At 39.9% G+C, this 20,409-nt stretch overlaps 1 protein-coding gene and 1 long non-coding RNA gene across 7 annotated transcripts in view; one reads left to right on the forward strand and one right to left on the reverse strand.

The window, feature by feature from the left end:
• The window catches only part of LOC107776387 (rho GTPase-activating protein REN1-like), a 68,952-nt gene extending 49,226 nt beyond the window's left edge, over positions 1-19,726 (forward strand). For 2 of the 6 annotated variants that reach the window (XM_075236866.1, XM_075236865.1), the window contains 11 exons: positions 8,472-8,663; positions 9,373-9,657; positions 9,904-9,953; positions 10,499-10,559; positions 10,681-10,764; positions 11,288-11,371; positions 16,083-16,196; positions 16,280-16,440; positions 16,814-16,883; positions 18,239-18,448; positions 18,951-19,726. In XM_075236866.1, the coding sequence (XP_075092967.1) occupies positions 8,472-8,663; positions 9,373-9,657; positions 9,904-9,953; positions 10,499-10,559; positions 10,681-10,764; positions 11,288-11,371; positions 16,083-16,196; positions 16,280-16,440; positions 16,814-16,883; positions 18,239-18,448; positions 18,951-19,148 (1,509 nt within the window). In that variant the 3' untranslated portion in view covers positions 19,149-19,726. Of the gene's footprint in view, positions 1-8,471; positions 8,664-9,372; positions 9,658-9,903; positions 9,954-10,498; positions 10,560-10,680; positions 10,765-11,287; positions 11,372-16,082; positions 16,197-16,279; positions 16,441-16,813; positions 16,884-18,217; positions 18,449-18,950 lie in introns of those variants that run through there. The other 4 variants (XM_075236867.1, XM_075236868.1, XM_075236869.1 and 1 more) reach the window with 4 other exon arrangements.
• LOC107776388 (uncharacterized) lies at positions 11,497-15,766 on the reverse strand. The gene is made up of 3 exons (XR_001645931.2): positions 15,597-15,766; positions 15,392-15,516; positions 11,497-11,927 (listed from the first exon to the last, which is right to left on the reverse strand). It is a non-coding gene; the product is annotated as an uncharacterized LOC107776388 (long non-coding RNA).
• Positions 19,727-20,409: the final 683 nt, after the last annotated feature.

A 20,409-nucleotide genomic window follows, 5' to 3' on the forward strand; every position in this document is an offset into this window, starting at 1 on the left:
AAGGAATCATCAATAAAATATATACCACAATGAAGGGCACGAGTCAAATGACTAACAAATGCAAGACTAAAAGGACAGTCAGGGATATAAAGAATGGAATCTAGAGTGGCAAAAGATGGGGGATTAGCTTGTCCAGCTCCTTTTGCCTTAGTTTGGAACCCATTGGCTAAAGTAACCTTAGGAAGAGACTGTGAATACAAAATATTCGACAAAAGTGATTTATTACCAGAGATATGATCAGAAGCTCCCGAGTCCATGACCTACGGTTTAAGAGTACTAGAATGAGAAATACAAGCAAAAGAATTACCCGCAACAGGAACATCAATCTAAGCATCCGAGGCTACTTGTGGAGACGTTTGCTTACTTGCTTGATACTGAAGAAACTTATTATACTCCACTTCAGATAAAGAAAATTCCTGGTTACCTATAGTCTCGGTCTGAGCAACATGAACGTTTCTGGGTGGTCGACCATGTAAAGAATAACATACTTCACGAATGTGTCCAAGTTTATTACAATAAGAACACTTGGGTCGAGATCTCCCAAAACGACCTCCTCCTCGTCGATTCTCCATAGCCTGAGATGTCTGATTTTCCCATTGTCTGAGATGTGAGAATAGATGAGTCAATAGTTAGTAGTGAGACCACTATGTGACTGGGTGGCGCTACAAGACGAAGTAATCGAGAGAGTAGTTCATCAACTATAGGGACTGAAGGACTAGCCAAAATTTGGTCTCTCATCTAGTCAAGGTCATTAGGCAATCCAGCAAGTGTAAGAACTAGAAACATTTTCTCTCGTTGCTCTTGTTGTTTTTCAACACTAGCAGTGACTGGCATCAACTTCTCAACTTCCTCCATAACTGCCTGCACCTGTCCCAAGTAAGTTGACATATCCAATTCCTGTTTCTTTAAGTTTGTGATCCAAGATATCACATCGTAAAAGCGAGAAATGTCATTAGTGTATAAAGCACGATCCTTCTCCCAAACTGAATAACATGTCTGGAATTGATGAAACAAGGGCATTATCTTGGAATCAATCGATCGCCACAACAAACTATATAATTGAGCATCAACTTTCTCCCAAAGTCCTTTGGCTTTTTCATCTCCATCATTAGTCTTCTTGGCTAGGTGATCTTGAACACCTTGACCCTTGCACCACAACTCACCAGAAGAAGCCCAGGCTAAGGAGTTTGAACTTCCCATTATGTGTTCTGAAGTAATCATCAAACTTGAATTTCCAGAATCCATGCTTTTAAAACCAAAAACATCAAGTCCCAAAGAAATTGTTGGACCAAGCAGCATAGACTATCAAGAACAATAAAAAATCACAGGAACAGTGAAGGAAAAACATTGTCTCTCACCAGAAACTGAACAGTCGCCGAAAATTTCATCGGAGAATAAAAAGGTCATCAAAATTTGGTGTAACTTGGATGAATAGACTCGGAATAGCCTCGTGAGTAAGCTTTCCAAAAGAAGTTTTGTCACCAAATGCCAGATGGTAGCTCATGCGGCACGTGAGGAGATCTTGCCGGACTTTTTCTTCTTCTGGCTAGCGCGTGCGGGGTTATTTTCCGGCGAGGTTTGCTGGGGTCCGGTCGTCGAAGAGTGTAGGACACTGTGGTTGTGTTGGTTTTACTACAACACTGAGGGAAACATAGGTAACCCAATAACAACCCTAGAAGTCGCCGAAAATTGACGCGCGACGACTGTCTGGCGGAGTTTTCTTTCCCGAATGTTTCTCACCAATGCTCTGATGCCATGTGAGAAGTATAGCACGAAAGCGTTTTATTAATTATGCCTAAAGTATTGTATAATGCCTTATTTATATACAGTGATTACATAATAATAGGTATCTACTTCCCGATGTGGGACACTATACATTACCAACTATTTAACATCCATTACTAGTCTTCTTGGCTAGGTGATTTTGAACACCTTAACCTTTGCACCACAACTCAACAGAAGAAGCCCAGGCTAAGTAGTTTGAACTTCCCATTGAGGGTTCCGAAGTAATCATCAAACTTGAATTTTCAGAACCCGTATTTTTAGAACCAAATACATCAAATCCCAAAGGCATCGTTGGATTGGAGAGAGGCCTAGAAACAAATAATAAAAATAATCAACTGTATCTCGCTAAAATAGGGAAGGAAAAAGTGTTTTTGCCAGAAAATCACTATTTCTGCAGCAAATCACTATACCTGCCAGAACAAATTTAAAGTAATTGGAATAAAAAGAAAATATGATGGGTAGGCTCGAAATTGATAGGCGAACACATTGTCCAAAAGAACTTTCGTCAAAACCTGGCCGGAACAGGGTCCACATGCCGACGCGTGTGACAGACGCTTCGCCGGCATTAGAACTTCTTGCCGAGCGTGACGGTGCGTGGGAAGGTTTCTGCCGAACTTGTTTCTTGGGGTTTGGTGGCCGGAGCTTTCCGAGTATGTTAGTAGTGTTGGTTTTAGCACAACACTCAACAACAGAGAGGTGATGCAATCTAATCTTGAAAAAGTCGCTTAAATTTGATGCACAACGACTTTTCGACCTTTCCAGAGTTTCTCACCGATGCTCTGATACCATGTGAGAAGTATAACACGGAAATCTTTTATTAATTATGTCTAAAGTGTAGTACATTGCCCTATATATATACAGTGATTGCATAATAATAGGTATCTACTTCCTGATGTGGGACACTATACATTACTAGTTATTTAACATCTGTATTTTCATACTAACCGACATCGCTTTTGTATTGAGAACTTCTGTTTATTTGGAACCTCAGTTTGATGATATATCACTTTTTAATCTGCCATTGGATATTTGTATATTGAATGTTATGGGCATTTTCATTGACTCCTGCGTTATGGATACATGGGGCCTTTTGTCAACCTCCATGACTTGATCATTATACCTTGCAAAAAAGTAGAAGATAAAAGAATTGCTTTAGAAGTGAACTACAATCTTTTCAGATTGTGAAGCTTAATTCGCTAATCCACATGTTGAAAATATTAAACTTCTCCACAAATCCCTCCTTTACCACTTTAGCTGATTTCCAGTAGCCGTTGGATGCAATTCCTGCAACCCTATGTTATATAGTTCTAGTCAACCGTAGGTTAACCATATGAAAAGTCCTGCCTTTGCTACTTTACCCATCTTCGTGTGGTTTGCGGAGCATGAAAATAAGTTTACTATCCTTAATAGTGTGAGAATGCACAGGAGAAAATATTATTGATATTATTCTCTTATGTTAAACACAATACAATGAGCCCTATATATATATATATATACATGATACAATGAGCCCTATATATATACATAACACGTCTTACTCCTAATACATATGGGATTAGGGTTATTTACTACTATTTACATAACTATTCTAACACTCCCCCTCAAGCTGGTGCATATAAATCATATGTACCGAGCTTGTTACATATGTAGTTAATACGAGGACCAGTGAGGGACTTGGTGAAAATATCTGCAAGCTGATCATTCGACTTCACAAACTTTGTAGCAATATCTCCCGAGAGTATCTTTTCTCTGACAAAGTGACAGTCAATCTCAATGTGTTTAGTTCTCTCATGGAACACTGGATTTGACGCAATATGAAGAGCAGCTTGATTATCACACACAAGTCCCATCTGACTAATCTCACCAAATTTCAACTCCTTGAGCAACTGTTTGATCCAAATTAGCTGACATGTCGCCATAGCCATCGCTCGATATTCTGCTTCTGCACTAGACCGAGCAACCACATTCTGTTTCTTGCACTTCCAGAACACCAAATTTCCTCCTACTAAGATGCAATATCCAGACATAGAACGCCTATCAGAAGGTGATCCTGCCCAATTAGCATCTGAGTATCCAACGATCTGTTTATGGCCTCGATCCTCAAACAATAAACCTTTGCCTAGAGCTGATTTTATATACCGAAGAATGCGAACAACTGCATCCCAATGACTATCACACGGAGAATCCATAAACTGACTCACAACACTCACATAAAAGGAAACGTCGGGTCTTGTCACTGTAAGGTAATTTAATTTACCAACCAACTGTCTATATCTTGCAGGATTGTTAAGAGGCTCCCCCTGTCCTGGCAGAAGTTTAGAATTCGGATCCATCGGAGTGTCAACAGGTCTACAACCTGTCATTCCTATCTCCTCAAGAATATTTAAGGCATACTTTCGTTGTGAGATTACAATACCTGAGCTAGACTGAGCGACCTCAATACCCAGAAAATACTTTAGTTTGCCCAGATCCTTAGTCTGAAAGTGTTGAAAGAGATGTTGCTTCAATTTAGTAATACCATCCTGGTCATTGCCGGTAATAACAATGTCGTCAACATAGACCACCAGATAAATGCAGAGACTCGAAGCAGAATGCCGATAGAATACAAAGTGATCAGCTTCACTCCGAATCATGTCAAATTCCTGGATAACTGTGCTGAACTTACCAAACCAGGCTCGAGGAGACTGCTTTAGACCATAAAGTGACTGGCGCAAGCGACATACAAGGCCACGAGACTCCCCCTGAGCAACAAACCCAGGTGGTTGCTCCATATAAACTTCATCCACAAGGTCACAGTGTAAAAAAGCAATCTTAATGTCCAGCTGATAGAGGGGCCAATGGCGAACAACAACCATGGATAGAAAAAGGCGGACTGATGCTATCTTAGCCACAGGAGAGAAGGTATCACTGTAATCGAGCCCAAATATCTGAGTATATCCCTTGGCAACAAGACGAGCCTTAAGATGATCAACCTTACCATCCGGACCAACCTTGACTGCATACAACCAATGACAACCAACAATAGATTTACCTGAAGGAAGAGGGACGAGCTCCCAAGTACCACTCGTATGTAAAGCACACATCTCGTCAATTATAGCCTGTCGCCATCCTGGATTAGACAATGCTTCACCTGTAGACTTAGGGACGGAAACAGAGGACAAAGAAGATAGAAAAGCATAATAGGGTGATGACAAACGATGATAACTCAAACCGACATAATGGGGATTAGGATTAAGGATGGTCTGTATACCTTTCCGAAGTGCAATCGATGTACTAGGAAGAGACAAGTCCGTAGGAGGAGCAAGGTCAGGTGTAGGACGTGAATCAGCTGGGCCTGATGTTGGGTGCGGACGACGATGATATGTCAAGAGTGGTGTTCCTGTGGCAGAGAGTCTAGGAGGAGCCACACTAGACTCCCCAACGGTTGGAATGGGTAAGACTTCTATAGCGGAAGGTGAAGGAGGAGCTATAGTAGACTCGGGTAAGACTTTTGTGGCGGAAGGTGAAGGAGGAGCTATAGTAGACTCCTTAAAGGTCGGTATAGGTAAGACCTCAGATATAGCAAGGTGGTCAGAACGGTCAGAAGAGGTAAAGAGAGGTTTAGATTCAAAAAATGTAACGTCAGAGGATATAAAGTACCTACGAAGATCAGGTGAGTAACAATGATATCCCTTCTGAACACGAGAATAACCAAGGAAGACACTTGAAAGCATGAGGAACTAACTTATCTTTCCCAAGGGCTAAGTTATGAACGAAACAAGTTCTCCCAAAAACACGAGTGGGAACAAAGTAAGGGTGATTGGGGAAACAATACTGCATACGGTATCTGGTTCTGATGGGAGAGGAAGGCATCCGATTAACTAAATAACAAGATGTGAGAACTGCATCGCCCCAAAAACGCAACGGAACATGAGATTCAATGAGAAGTGTGCGAGCAGTCTCAATGATGTGCCTATTCTTTCTCTCTGCAACCCCATTTTGCTGAGGGGTATAAGGACAAGAGGTCTGATGAATAATTCCTTGAGAAGTCATAAACTGCTGAAATTGAGAGGATAAATATTCTAAGGCATTATCATTGCGACGAATAGAAACACCAAATTGATTTTTAATTTCAGCACAAAAATTCTGGAATATAGAAAACAACTCAGAACGATCTTTCATTAAGAAAATCCAAGTACATCTTGAATGATCATCAATGAAACTAACAAAATAATGAAATCCCAAGGTTGAACTGACTCTACTAGGACCCCATATATCATAATGAACTAAAGAAAAAACATACTCTGCATGACTCTCAATACTACGAGGAAAGGAGGCTCGGGTATGTTTCCCGAGCTGACATAACTCACACTCTAATGTAGATAAACTAGACAAACTAGGCACCCTCTTCTGAAGCTTGGATAAGCTTGGATATCCTAAACGTCTGTGAATTAGGTCCGGAGTATCTGTAACTAGACATGCCTTGGAGGAATTGAGTGAGTTAAGGTAGTAAATGCCTTCTGATTCAAGTCCTGTTCCAATCGTCTGCCCCGTACTGCGGTCCTGCATAATAAAGGAATCATCAATAAAATATATACCACAATGGAGGGCACGAGTCAAATGACTAACAGATGCAAGATTAGAAGAACAGCCAGGGACATAGAGAACAGAATCTAGAGTGACAGAGGGTAGGGGATTCGCTTGTCCAACTCCTTTTGCTTTGGTTTGAGATCCATTGGCTAAAGAGTAACAGTGGGAAGAGACTGTGAATACGCAATATTTGACAAAAGTGATTTATTACCAGATATATAATCAGAAGCGGCTGAGTCCACAACCCATTGTCCAAGAGTACTAGACTGGGAAACACAAGCAAAAGAATTACCAGCAACAGAAGTATCACTCTGAGCAACAGAGGCTATTTGTGGAGATGTCTGCTTACTTGCTCGATACTGAAGGAACTCATTATACTCCCCTTCAGATAAAGAAAAACCCTGGTTACCTGTAGTCTCAGTCTGAGCAACATAAGCATTTTTGGGTGGGTGACCATGTAAAGAATAGCACACGTCACGAGTGTGTCCAAGTTTATGACAATAAGAGCACTTGGGTCTAGATCTTCCAAAACGACTTCCTCCTCGTCTATTCTCCATAGTATGAGATGCCCGATTGTCCACTGACTGGGATACGAGGATAGATGAGTCAAGTGTCTGTGATGAGCTCACTGGGTGACTTGGTGCTGCAGCAAGGCCAAGTAATCAAGAGAATAATTCATCAACTGTGGGGACAGTCGGACTAGCCAAAATCTGGTCACGTACTGAATCAAGGTCATTAGGGAGTCCAGCGAGTGTAAGAAATAGAAACATCTTCTGTCGTTGCTCTTGTTGCTTTTCTATATTAGCAGAAACTGGCATCAATGTCTCAAATTCTTCCATGACTGCCTGTACTTGTCCAAGTAAGTAGACATATCCAATTCCTGTTTCTTCAAGCTTGTCATTCGCGATATTACATCATAGAAACGAGATATGTCATTAGTGTATAAATTACGAGGCTTTTCCCAAACTAAATAACATGTCTCGAATGGACGGAACAAGGGCTGGAATCAATAGATTGCCACAGGATACTACATAACTGAGCATCGACCTTCTCCCACAGTGTTTTGGCCTTTTCATCACCTTCGCTAGCCTTTTTTGTTAAATGATCTTGAACTCCTTAACCTTTACACCACAACTCGACAGACGAAGCCCAAGCTAAGTAGTTTGAACCACCCATTAAAGGTTCTGAGGTAATCATAACACCAGAACTGCCAAAACCCGGGTTTTTAGACCCGAAAGAATTGACTCCCAAAGACATCGTGAAAACTCGCTGAAACAGATGAAGGAAACACTGTTTTTGCCGGGAAATTACTGTAGCTGCGGGAAAAAATCAGTGTAGATGCGGGAAAAAACTCAAAGTGGTCGGAATCAAACGAAAACAGGATGGGTAGGGTCGGAATTAGTAGCCGACCCAACTGTTCTGAAGATCCGTTGTCAAAAAATGGCCGGAAAGGGCTCCACGCGCCGGCGCGTGAAGCAGATCTCGCCGGAAAAAAATCCGTCGGGCGGCGCGTGGCGGCGCATGAGAGGTTGTCTGCCGGAGGTGTTTGATGGGGTTTGGTCGCCGGGGGTTGGGGGATGTTGTGGTGGTGTTGGTTTTTGCATAACACCGATGGAAATTGATTTTTTCCGAAAAACAGCCCTAAAAGGTCACCGGAATTGATACACGACGACTCTTTTGGGTGGGTTTTCTTTCCCGGATGTTTTCTCACTGCTGCTTTGATACCATGTGAGAATGCACGGGAGAAAATATTATTGATATTATTCTCTTATGTTAAACACAATACAATGAGCCCTATATATCTCTATATATATATATACATAACATGTCTTACTCCTAATACATATAGGATTAGGTTATTTACTCCTATTTACATAACTATTCTAACAAATAGAAACACAGCAATATAAATCATTAACTAACAGAAATATAGCATAAGCAATACTTCCATGCCTAATGTGGTTATTCCTTAGGATCAGTTTCCAAAAAAATTGCAGAAAGAGTATTATAGGTAAATGCTTGAATAACCTGGATTAGGAAATTTCTGCAGAAAATGAAGTTTTCTATGTTGATTTCCAGTCCCCTTCTGTTCACGTAGCAGTTGAAACTCTTTGCAGGAAGGCTCTGTATCGCCTGAACTATACTCCGACTCGGACGGTAGTGGAAGCGAGAGTGAAGAACTTACTGATGATGATGAAAGCTATGAGGATGATTCACAGGAGGGATCTGATGCTGATACTGATGATGATTTTGAACGTGAGTCCAGCCCAACAACCAGTGAGGTTGGTGAATGTGAAGATAGTAACAAGGTTCTTTCCTATTCCCTTCATTATCCTATTGTCAGCCTTATTATTGTTATCTCGTGCGTTTCCGCTGATCCTGTGTGATGCTAAGGACTTTTTAAATCAACCCCATCCCTTCACGCCCTTCAGGGGCTGCATGCTGCTTGTATATCTGTCCTTGAAAACTTGTGGTTTGCTTGTCAATTTGTAATTTCCTCTTTCCCATTTTATGTGCACGCTTTCCTGTTTAGTCTGTCCCAAAAAGAATGACACATTTCTCTTTTGGAAACTATTTAGTCGTAGCATCCCCATTTTATCCTTAAGGACATGACTTGTTGGGAACCGTTTAGTATAAAAGTTGGGAACTCTCACCACCACTCATTTAAAAATCTTCTTTAATTTCTTAAACTCCATGCCCAATCAAACACCTTCATGTAAGATGGGTCGGAGGGAGTAGTATTTAGTGGATATGAAGATCAACAAAAATTGATCCCACCATGACCCAGATGTTTAACCAATTTGTATTGCATGATTTCGATGTGCAAAATGATATTGATTACCTGAATATAGTCGAAAACTATTTTGAGGAAATGGAAAATCTCTAAAAAAGCTTGCTGATAATGTTAGTTATCCCTCTGCTTTCATGCAGTCCTCTTGAACTATTTTTAGTACATATTTGCTCCTCCGCACGTCAACTTCTGTCACTTCTCCCTAAGGATATAGATTAATGTCGCAGAGCTCTCAAGTTTCTAAATCTGGTTCCAAGTCTCCCGAAGCAGACAGCGAAGCCAGTAGGTGCTTGCCTAGAAGTCCACCTCATACTTCTATTCAGCATGATCCAGTGGAAGGAAGCAAGAGTGTTCCAGTTCAAAGTAATGAAAATTCAAGGACACAAGGAAATGAATGTGGTGAACAATTGGGAGCTGAACTGGCAAAGACATCTACTTCCCAAAAGTCAATAGATATACAAAGTAGAGTTGCCCAAAGCATTCAGCGCCCTGCTCTGTGGGGGCGCTCTCCTGTAAGTATAATTGAATGCTTTTGGCTGACAATTACCTTTTCAAAATAAACTGTGTAGTCTATTTTTCTGGTATGCCACCATGTTATCACTTTTCCATATGGACTTTCACATATATTTATTCCTTAAGCTTAGCATTGTGAGATTAAATTAAATGTGGTATTCGGCGTTATTACATCTGTTTTGACTATAGTACTTGGGTGTAAATTTTTGATACTTCTATTATTGTTTTTTCTTTTCTGAGTCTAGGCCAAGAAGAACCTCTCGATGGAATCTATCAATGTCCCTCTTGATGACGTGTAAGTGATAAAATTATCAGAAGTTGATTTTACGTTGAAGATAGGGTTAAACCAAGGTATAATATAAAAGAAAATTAGTACTCACTCCATCCATTTTGAGTGATGGTGTTTGACTAGGAATGAAATTTAAGAAAAAACCTTGCAAAATTTGTGGTCTAAAATAAGCCATAGACATTTGTATGTCTATATATCATCTCATTAAAAATAAATTGAGAAGATTAAAGTTAAATTTTTAAAATATAGAAGTCAAAGGTGTCATTCTTTTTGGGACAGAGAGTGTCACATAAATTGAGACAGAGGCAGTAAGTAAAAGTAAGTTCTTGAACAACGAGGAACCAACTTATAAGAGAAATTTTGGACTAAGTAGAGAAAGAAAAATAAGAACACCCAATATGATCAAACGCTATAGTGTAAACAGCATTCATGCAACAAGTGTAATCAGCAATGAACAGAAAAATCCCCTACCCTGCCTTAAATTTCTTACATTTATATACATATGATTAAATTTCTCATTTTTGGTATCTTTGCATTTGGACTTGCTTTAGGACTGAAGTCCAAAGGCTTGAGGTCACTAAAACTGACTTGCAATCCAAAATTGCAGAGCAGGTACCTCTTATGAGATTCTCATTCTTACGGAATGCATTACTTTTCCTTTTGTTATTTTTCTATAATTTGTTTATTTAAGTATTGAAAATTGGTCTTGGTGTGACACATCTCTTCTTTGTAGGCCAAGGGGAATGCCCTTCTGCAAGAAAGTATGGAGAATCGAAAGAATGCATTGCGCGAGCGTCGTCTGGCACTTGAGAAGGATGTATGCACCTGACACTTTCCTTTTGCTTTTATTATTGTTCTTCTTATGACATTGAGTGCAGGTGAATGTTTTACTTTCCATCTTTTCTTAACAAGTGTTCTCCGTTCTCCATGCTCTGCACGTGTATGGCTTTATGAGCTTGCTACATAATTAAACTATATTTTCCATGAGGTCTGACTGAGATTTCAGATCTTTACCCATGCACTCTTGTTATTGTGTCATTACCTAGGATTTATTTGCATATCTACTTTCTTCAACAAAAAACTTTGAAGATCAATTTTGAATTTAGATCATTTATGAAGAAATAATGGGTAATTCAACTACTAGTATCCAGTTAGACAATTTGCTATTTGTTTGCTTTAACTTCTAAAATCTCTATGGGCACATACTAGTAAATATTTTCAATACCTTGTCATAATTAAGTTAATTTTAATTTTTAAAATCTCTATGGGCACATATTAGTAAATGTTTTCAATACCTTGGCATAATTAAGTTAATTGATACCAACTTTATCATGACCCAGAATGCCACCAACGGTCGTGATGGCACCTATCCTCTATGGCTAGGTAAGCCAACATCCATTATAGAGCAAACCAACATAATCAAGGTAAATATACTCTCTCCGTTTCAATTTAGATAAGGTAGTTTGACTCGGCACGGAGTTTAAGAAAAAAAAAAGAAGACTTTTGAAACTTTTGGTCTTAAAAGCTTAAGGGGTAAAAGCTTTGTGGGGCCATGACATTTGTATGGTTATAAAAGCTTCTCATTAATGGTAAAATGAAAAGTTTAAAGTTGAATTATTTCCAAATTTAGAAATGTGTCATTTATTTTGAAACGGACTAAAAAGGAAAGTACCTCATCTAATTTGAAACGGAGGGGTAACTGAAATAGCATAACTAGCGGATTAAGACTTCAACAATAGATAGCATATGGACACTACAACATCAAATCCCCATAACCTGGTAGTATGAAGTCATAGGCTCTAAAACAGAATACTATGAAATCTCTCAAAAATACAATATTGTCCGAATGCATAAATAAAAATACGAAAGATCAGGGAATGGGACTCCAAGGGTCTGCGAGCAATCATGCAGCACTACCTCGAGTCTCCTCTGACGACTACAAGGCTCACTCCTGAAGTCCGCTATTGCCAATGCCTGGATCTGCTCAAAAATGTGCAGAAATGTAGTATGAGTATGGGACAACATATACTTAGTAAGTATCAAAACTAACCTCGGTAAAGTAGTGACGAAGTTCAAGTCATGTGACATTTACTTAATCAAATAAACATGTATAGTTCATAATTATTTACAGCAAGACTATGAAAAGAGATACAATATCATCATATATCAAATCAAAAAATATCAACTCAACATGGATAATTCTATCTCAACTAACAAGTCAAAAACAAATAATAGCGACATCAAGTAGAATGTTAGAATTCAACATATAAAGCTTATAAAATGCAAGATAAGGCATAGGTGATTCACTTAAATGATCAAAGTTTCTGTTAGAATAGCTATGTGAATATATATGTAATTAGTCCTAGTCCCATAAGTAATAGGAGTAGGTTATATATTATGTGTACTTATAAATATGGTTCATTGTATTACAATTAACATCAATAATATAATTTTTCGTGTATTATTCCTCACATGGTATCAGAGCGGCAGTGAGAAAACATCCGGGAAAGAAAACCCAGCTGAAAGTGTCGCCACGCTTAAATTCCGGCGATCCTTTTAGGGTTGTTTTTCGTCAAACCAATTTCCATCGGTGTTGTGCAAAAACCAACACCATCACAAGGTCCCCCAACCTCCGCCGACCAAACCCCAACAAATAGCTTCGGCAACTGACATCTCACGTGCTGCCACACGCCAATCAGCGGTTTGCTTTTCCAGCGAGATCTACTCTACGCGTCGGCGCATAGAGCACTTTCCGGCCACTTTTTGACGAAATTTCTTCAGAATAGATGGATCGCCTTCAAATTCCGAGCCTACCCATAATTTTATTTTTAAATTCCGAGCACTTTAAAAAAAATTCCGGCAGCTACAGTACTTTTCCGGAAGTGCATTGTTTCTCCGGCAACTACAGTTGATTCTTTATTTTATTTGGTGCTAATTTGCTGAACCTCTTTTCTATCTAACAATGTCTTTTGGCAGTTGATGCTTTTGGGGTCTAAAAACACGGGTTCCGGAAGTTCCGGTATTATGATTACCTCAGAACCTTTAATGGGAAGTTCAAACTATTTAGCTTGGGCTTTGTCTGTCGAATTGTGGTGTAAAGGTCAAGGTGTTCAAGATCATTTAACAAAAAGGGCTAGTGAAGGAGATGAAAAGGTCGATGCTCAGTTATGTAGTACCCCATGGCGATCTATTGATTCCAAGTTGATGCCCTTCTTCCGTCCATTCCAGACATGTTATTTAGTTTTGGAAAAGGCTCGTACTTTATACACTAATGACATATCTCGTTTCTATGATGTGATATCGCGAATGACAAGCTTGAAGAAACAGGAATTGAATATGTTTACTTACTTGTGACAAGTACAGGCAGTCATGGAAGAATTTGAGAAGTTGATGCCAGTTTCTACTAGTATTGAAAAGCAACAAGAGCAACGATAGAAGATGTTTCTAGTTCTTACACTCGCAGGACTTCCTAATGACCTTGATTTAGTACTTGACCAGATTTTGGCTAGTCCGACTGTCCCTACAGTTGATGAATTATTCTCTCGATTACTTCGCCTTGCTGCAGCACCAAGTCACCCAGTGATTTCATCACAGATACTTGATTCCTCTGTCCTTGCATCCCAGTCAGTGGACAATCGGACATCTCAAACTATGGAGAATAGACAAGGAGGAGGTCGTTTTGGAAGATCTAGACCCAAGTGTTCTTATTGTCATAAACTTGGACACACTCGTGAAGTGCTCTATTCTTTATATGGAGCAACCACCTGGGTTTGTTGCTCAGGGGGAGTCTCGTGGCCTTGTATGTCGCTTGCGCCGGTCACTTTATGGTCTAAAGCAGTCTCCTCGAGCCTAATTTGGTAAGTTCAGTACAATTATCCAGGAGTTTGGCATGACTCGTAGAGAAGCTGATCACTTGGTATTACTAAGTTGAAGCAACATCTCTTTCAGCACTTTCAGACTAAGGATCTGAGCAGATTAAAGTATTTTCTAGGTATTGAGGTCGATCAGTCTAGCTTAGGTGTTGAGATCTCTTAACGAAAGTATGCCTTATACATTCTTGAGGAGACAGGAATGGCAAGTTGTAGACATGTTGACACTCCTACGGATCCGAATTCCAAACTTCTGCCAGGGCAGGGGGGAGACGCTTAGCGATCCTACAAGATATAGGCGGCTCGTTAGTAAATTAAATTACCTCACAGTGACTAGACTTGACATTTCCTTTCCTGTGAGTGTTGTAAGTCAGTTTATGGATTCTTCCTGTGATAGTCATTGGGATGTAGTTGTCCGCATTCTTCTGTATATAAAATCAACTCCAGGAAAAGGACTATTGTTTGAGGATCAAGGCCATGAGCAAATCGTTGGATACCCAGATGCTAATTGGGCAGGATCACCGTCTGATAAACGTTCTTTTTATGGAGATTGTGTTTTAGTAGGAGGTAAATTGGTGTCTTGAAAGAGAAAGAAACAAAATGTCGTGCAGGTGACAGTACAGGTAATAGCGCCCTCGCTGCCGTGTTAAAAAGAATGGAGGAGATGGAGAACGTGAACAAAGAACTCAAGGAACAAATGAAAGAGCATCAAGAACGGGTAGACAAATGACTTACCCTGAGAGTAAGGCCGACGATGCTCTTGGAAAGAGTACTGCCACTCAACTCCCCGAGAGTCTGGTGCTTAGCATCGGAGCAGAAGGGGCCGAATGCCTGAATCACATCCTCGGTATTTTTAAGCAGGTCGTGATTCACCGGGATTGTGATGTTCCTCGAACCCCCTTCTGCTCTCACCTTGATGTGAGTCGTCCCGCTATCGATCATCTCATGCTCTTCGGGATCAAAGTCAGAATCGAACTCATCACCAATGGGCTCAGCCTGCTCATCACATTGTTCGGCTAGCAATTTTCCCTTTCCCTTATCGGCCGGGGAAACTGCATGGGCTAGTTCGGTGGGCGGAGCCTCTTCGCGCCTAGGAAGCGCAGGATCTTCATAAAAGGCATTCATGGTGGCCTCATCCCCTTCGGACCGCAAAGAAGCTGCAATGTCGGCTTCCTCCAACCAAGGCACCTCTGGGGCCGCCCCAACATCTCCCTCGGCCGAGGTCGTCACAACATCTTGCACCTCGACCTCGGAGGAGACTTCAGATAAGTTAACCACCACTGGTACACCAGCTCCCCCATCTACGACCCTCCTCTTCCGGGGCCTCAAGTCCGTGCCGCGCGGGGAAACCTCATCGTCGTCAACCCGGGAAAGAGCCGAAGGGAGAACAGACATAGTAGTCGAAACGGCGGCAGGAGTAGAGGAGGCAACGCCCCTCCTCCTAAAAGAAGGTGTCAGCGCCAGGTTCCTTTTGACAACCTCCTTGGCGAGGCCTAGAAAGAAACACAAAGATAAACACAATAAGACCGACGGATACGAATACAACACCATCCAAAAACAACGCATCGATGTTACCTTTCTGGGGGGAGCCGGTTTGTACTTTTGCCAGAAGCTAGGCCAATCTCGGATTCCCACAGTACAAGGAAGGACCTGCCTGACCAAATTGAGATGCGTCACCAATTGGAGGCTCCGAGCAGTAGCTACAAGATGAGAAGAGTCAATCCACAAAGTCAAATATGTATGATCACATGAAAGAACGTAGACAAGTAAAAGTACTTACTAGCGTGGTTTTAAGACTCCGGGAAGTCCGTGACATCAGCCACAATGGACTCAGTCTTGACAAAAAAGAAGTTGAGCCAAAACTGTCGACTACCCTTGTTGTCTGTATTGAGAGAGAAACACTGCTTGGATTATTCCCTCATGCTATTTGAGTTTACATAGTAACGTCTATGTGTTCTACGAAAGCAAAGAGAATCAAAAGTACATAATTGTAGGAAAGGAATCAATCTGAATGAGCCTAACTGATGTATATATATAAAATCCTAACAATGTTTACCAGATCCTAACAACATATCATTCCTAATGTGGAAGTATTGATTCAGAATGATGGTCTCGTTAAAGTTCCATGAAGATTCTTCCATTAAATAGCTAAACTGAGACTATTAATTTTTATGTATTTATTTTTCATTTAGTGATTACTGTCTTAGAATAGTAAATATAGTGTTAGCCTTTCCCTTAAACATACTGACATTGTTGGTATGGGCAGGTGGCACAGCTTCAGGAGCAACTGCAGAAGGAAATGGAGTTAAAGAAACTTCTGGAAGCTGGAGTCAACATGCCTCTGGTCATGTCACCCGCCTCTTCCGATATTGATGGAATGGTCAGTTTATACTAAACTAGTCACTTCTGGTGAATGGCTGGCTTATGCTGGAAGTGATCATTTTGTTTGTGGTATGGTTGAAGGAAGAGATTGTGGAGATTGGTCAAGCAGAGGAAGATATCAATTCCAAACAGAGGGATAATGATCTTAGACTGCAGCGTAATGAACAAGGTGAACAAAATTCCACACTTTGTCGTGATGAGAGAAACCAACCTCAGCAAAGACTAAATTATCAAGGAAAAAAGTAAGGCTCACATCATTTCCTCCTTGTTTCAGATTTGCTTCATGACCTTACTGTTTCTGGTCAAACTTTGTTTATCTCTACTTATTGTGGCTATCTAACTTCCTACTTCTGCAAGCTTGCTAATTAATCTTTCATTATAAAAGAAAAGGAAAGAAAATGCAAGGACAGAATGATGCATGCGTTAAAGTTAAATTTGTCTCCATTATGAACATTTTTTTTTCTGGATGCTTGTGCACAAAGCCTTTTAGCATGTAGGTTTTAGTTTCAAGGGCATTTTGATGCTTCAAAATCATGAGACCACTTAGCATTTTCATTTCAACATATCCTGCTTTATTTTGGTTTCTTATTTTTCATCAACGTGACATTGGTGCAGCAGCGATAAACAGAAGGATGTGGAAACTAATGCTACTTCACAAAATCTTGAGAAGTCAACCAGAGATGAGGTACATGTTTTTCATTGTCTTTTGACCAAAGCAGATTACTTTGGCTTAGCAATAATGTAAGGTAGAAAACTGCAAAATCATGCTAATCAGCTGAATTGGTCGAGTATGGCAAATTTGGATGGTTGATATTTTATTGAATCTCTGTACTACATCATCAAGCTCTCCATTAATCATTACTATGTCTTGTCAGAAAAATGGGTACAAACTGTTTAACCATGCAATTGAAAACGATAATCATCTTACTCTTCTGATATTTCTTTATCAGAGGGATATTGTCATACTACTGCAGCATCTTGACTCTTTATGTGTAAATGGTTTAGAATGTACCACCCCATATGCTGTATGTGTGACCTGTCAATTCTTCTCATAATTGATGTTTGAAGTACGGAATGTAGTCCCAGAACCAAGGTCTGAACCTCATTCAGAGGATCTTTGTCATTTCCTTTGACAAAGATTTCCACAGCGAATTCATTTCCATGAAATGGTCGATAAAACGGAAAGGAAGATGCTCCTTGCCTATTTTTCTTATCATCTCCTCATGTCAAAGGAAAATCATTTTTGCACAATACAAACTTTGTGCTCAATGTGTGACATGTCTTAACATTCAAATCTTTTCCAAAAGGAAGTGGATAAAATATCAGTTATATCTATCCGAAAATTGAATATTTACTGAATTGAAAAGGAAAACGACATAGTTTCTATATGAACATGGGCAAAAACTTCGTGAACTTTCTATACTGTTGAGGTGTACTAGAGAGCTATGTTGTTTGGACTCTCTGAAAACGTCGTCGGGTGCGTGTTGGAACCTCCAAAAGTAGTACATTGTTGGAGAATCTGACACGGGTGCAGCAGCATTTTGGAGAGTCTGCACAACATAGCTAGAGAGTTTTTCATTTGCAGATATGTATTTGTACTTCTTGCATATTCTTGAAACAATGCCGTTTACAGTTCCAGACATGTGTGTGTCTATTTGAACACATGCCTGAATTCCTGTGAGCATTTCAATGTGTTGCTATTTTTAACACCTCTCCTGTCTTCAAAAAAACTTGGTCCACTTTTAGTCAAAAGATGCCAATAGAATGGAAAAAACTTAATCTCAAGCACACTTAGTTTCACTATCTATTTTGGACTGTAGGTAGTATAAATATTGGTAATGTTTTAGCTTGACTTTTTTTAATATACCTTATGTGAATTTGGAATCATTACTTGAGTTTATTGTGATTTTTTTCATGTTTAAGTTAGTATGCCTTTGTTCCGCTTGATATAGATGCCTAAAAAAATTTCCTTTAATATTTCATGGATTATCAATGTATTAAGGTTTATGACCAATGTAGTTGTAAATAAAACATCTTCAGCATCAGACTTGTTCAAACAAGGCAGATTGTGACAAGGACAAGAAGCATGAATCTCAGTTATCAGGAAATAAACACCTACCTCAGAGTACGCAATCAGATTCATCAAGCAGTCCCAAATCTTCTGTGGCTTTGGTCACTTCCTCGTCTCTGGAAGCGGGAATGGGCAAGGGGCCTTCGACCAGTGCCAGAAAATCTGGTTCCACAAATGAGGTAAGTTTTACTATTCATTTGAGGAAGTTAGGATTTTGTCTTTATTTGGTGGATATGAGCTGAAAGCCTGATAAATCTTTGGTTGAGGAACTTGGTGTAATTTCATAGGATAGAATAACTTCTGCTTAGCAAACTGGACAAAAGCCTGCCTTTTCTTCTCATATCCCTGGATCAAATATTATATTTTTCAGACTGCCTTGGTTAGACACTTTAAATCATTGAACATTAACTTTTGGTTGGGGAGGAAGATGAACAGGAAGATTCATCTATTTTTTGTGCATATGGCAAGATCTTGTTTCTCTTAACATTGGTATTTTACATAAGAAAGCATGCCTACAAATAAACGTTGTATTGTATTTATATATATTGTGTACCTTTTCTAATAAGATCTAGTCATCCTTCATATCTTTTGCTTGCGAAGAATTTGCTCCTTTACATTTCTGAATGACCCAATGCTACAATATCTGTATTATCAAAGCTAACAAACAGGCTCTACTTGAAGGAACATCGAACTCCAGCTACAAATGAGCTCCTAAATCTTGACAAAGGAAATTTTGATCAGCCTGTCCACAACTTTGAAAGAAGTGAAGGGTCTGAATCTCACCACTCTCTGGACAAATCTCCAAGTCAAACATCTGACAAGAGTGGATCAGATAGCCATCAAGTTCTTCGTGAACCAGATCAAGGAACAAAATCTTAAGTCCTTCCAAATTCTGAAAGAGGAAAACCAGAGAGTTTTCCCAAGTGGGGTTGAACTCTGCTTCCTTCAAGGACATATTTGAGACGATCACATGATTATCAGATAGATGCTTGTGGACCAGATAAGAAGACGATGAGCATGCTTTTTGCATACGATCTTGATTGGTCCGTTGAGAACTGATTGTGATGCCAATGTTGCCACAGTCGAAGTTCTGAGAATTTGCCTCAGTCGAAGTTCTGAGAATTTGCTGGGCCAAATATGTACAGGTCATCCATCAGCTGAGGTGTAATGCATTTGTTGCAGTGCCACTAAACCAAATTTTGCTTGATCTGACACAAAGCTGATACTTTTGTTATAGTTGTATGTCCGGTAGAGAACGAAACAACTATGCCTACTGGATTAAGGTGTAAAATTTTCTTGCAACACTTCTTTCGAGTGTCAATTAGAGGAATGGTGTCCCTGAAGTACCTAAGATAAGATAGTTTTGTTTCCATTCAACTGTAAAGAAAGTTGGATGCTTCCACACTAGAGAATTTTTGGAAGACATGATTAGTTAGGTTCCTGGTTATTGCCTCAAATTTATTGTTTCAAGCCGTTTAAGTTTGCCAATCCTGTTCACCTTTCTAGGTTGTTTTGGGACATCCAAGGTCGACACAGGGACTTATTTTGCACCTTTTGTGTTAGAAAGAAAAAGAATACCTTCTTATATAGATAATTCAGTACGTTTGATAGGAGATAAGAAGAGTCCATAAACACATTATGCATGTTCTTAAGCATCTTGACGATTTAATGAAATGATTATCTGACATAAAAATCCAATTTAATTTACTGCATCCGATCACTGCTCAGAAAGTGAAGGGGACATTGGAAAAACTCCATAGCTCAGAAATATCAATTGGTGGTTACTTGGGTTCTTCGCTCCTCTTTCTCTGTTGCTAGGATAGGATAGTTCTATAAACTGCTCTTGCATACTGCCTCCACGCCTCCACCCCACAAACCTAGCAGTAAAGCTCGATATGAACCATGGCTACATTAGTTGTGTTCCCAATACCCGCGCCAATGCCACCTGCTAGTTGTGGGGTCCATCCCATTGGTTGGCAATAGCCTTATGCCTATTGTGCCTATACTATAACAGAGATCTTTGGTCAAAGATCTTACTTGGAGCCAAAGTTTAGATAAGTGGACGAGATTAAAAATGCTTTTGTAGCACACTTGGAGCGAACGACTCTTTTTTCTTATAAAAGGAGGACCTCTTTCACTT

Source organism: Nicotiana tabacum, chromosome 18 (assembly GCF_000715075.1).
Source record: "Nicotiana tabacum cultivar K326 chromosome 18, ASM71507v2, whole genome shotgun sequence".
Taxonomy (NCBI): domain Eukaryota; kingdom Viridiplantae; phylum Streptophyta; class Magnoliopsida; order Solanales; family Solanaceae; genus Nicotiana; species Nicotiana tabacum.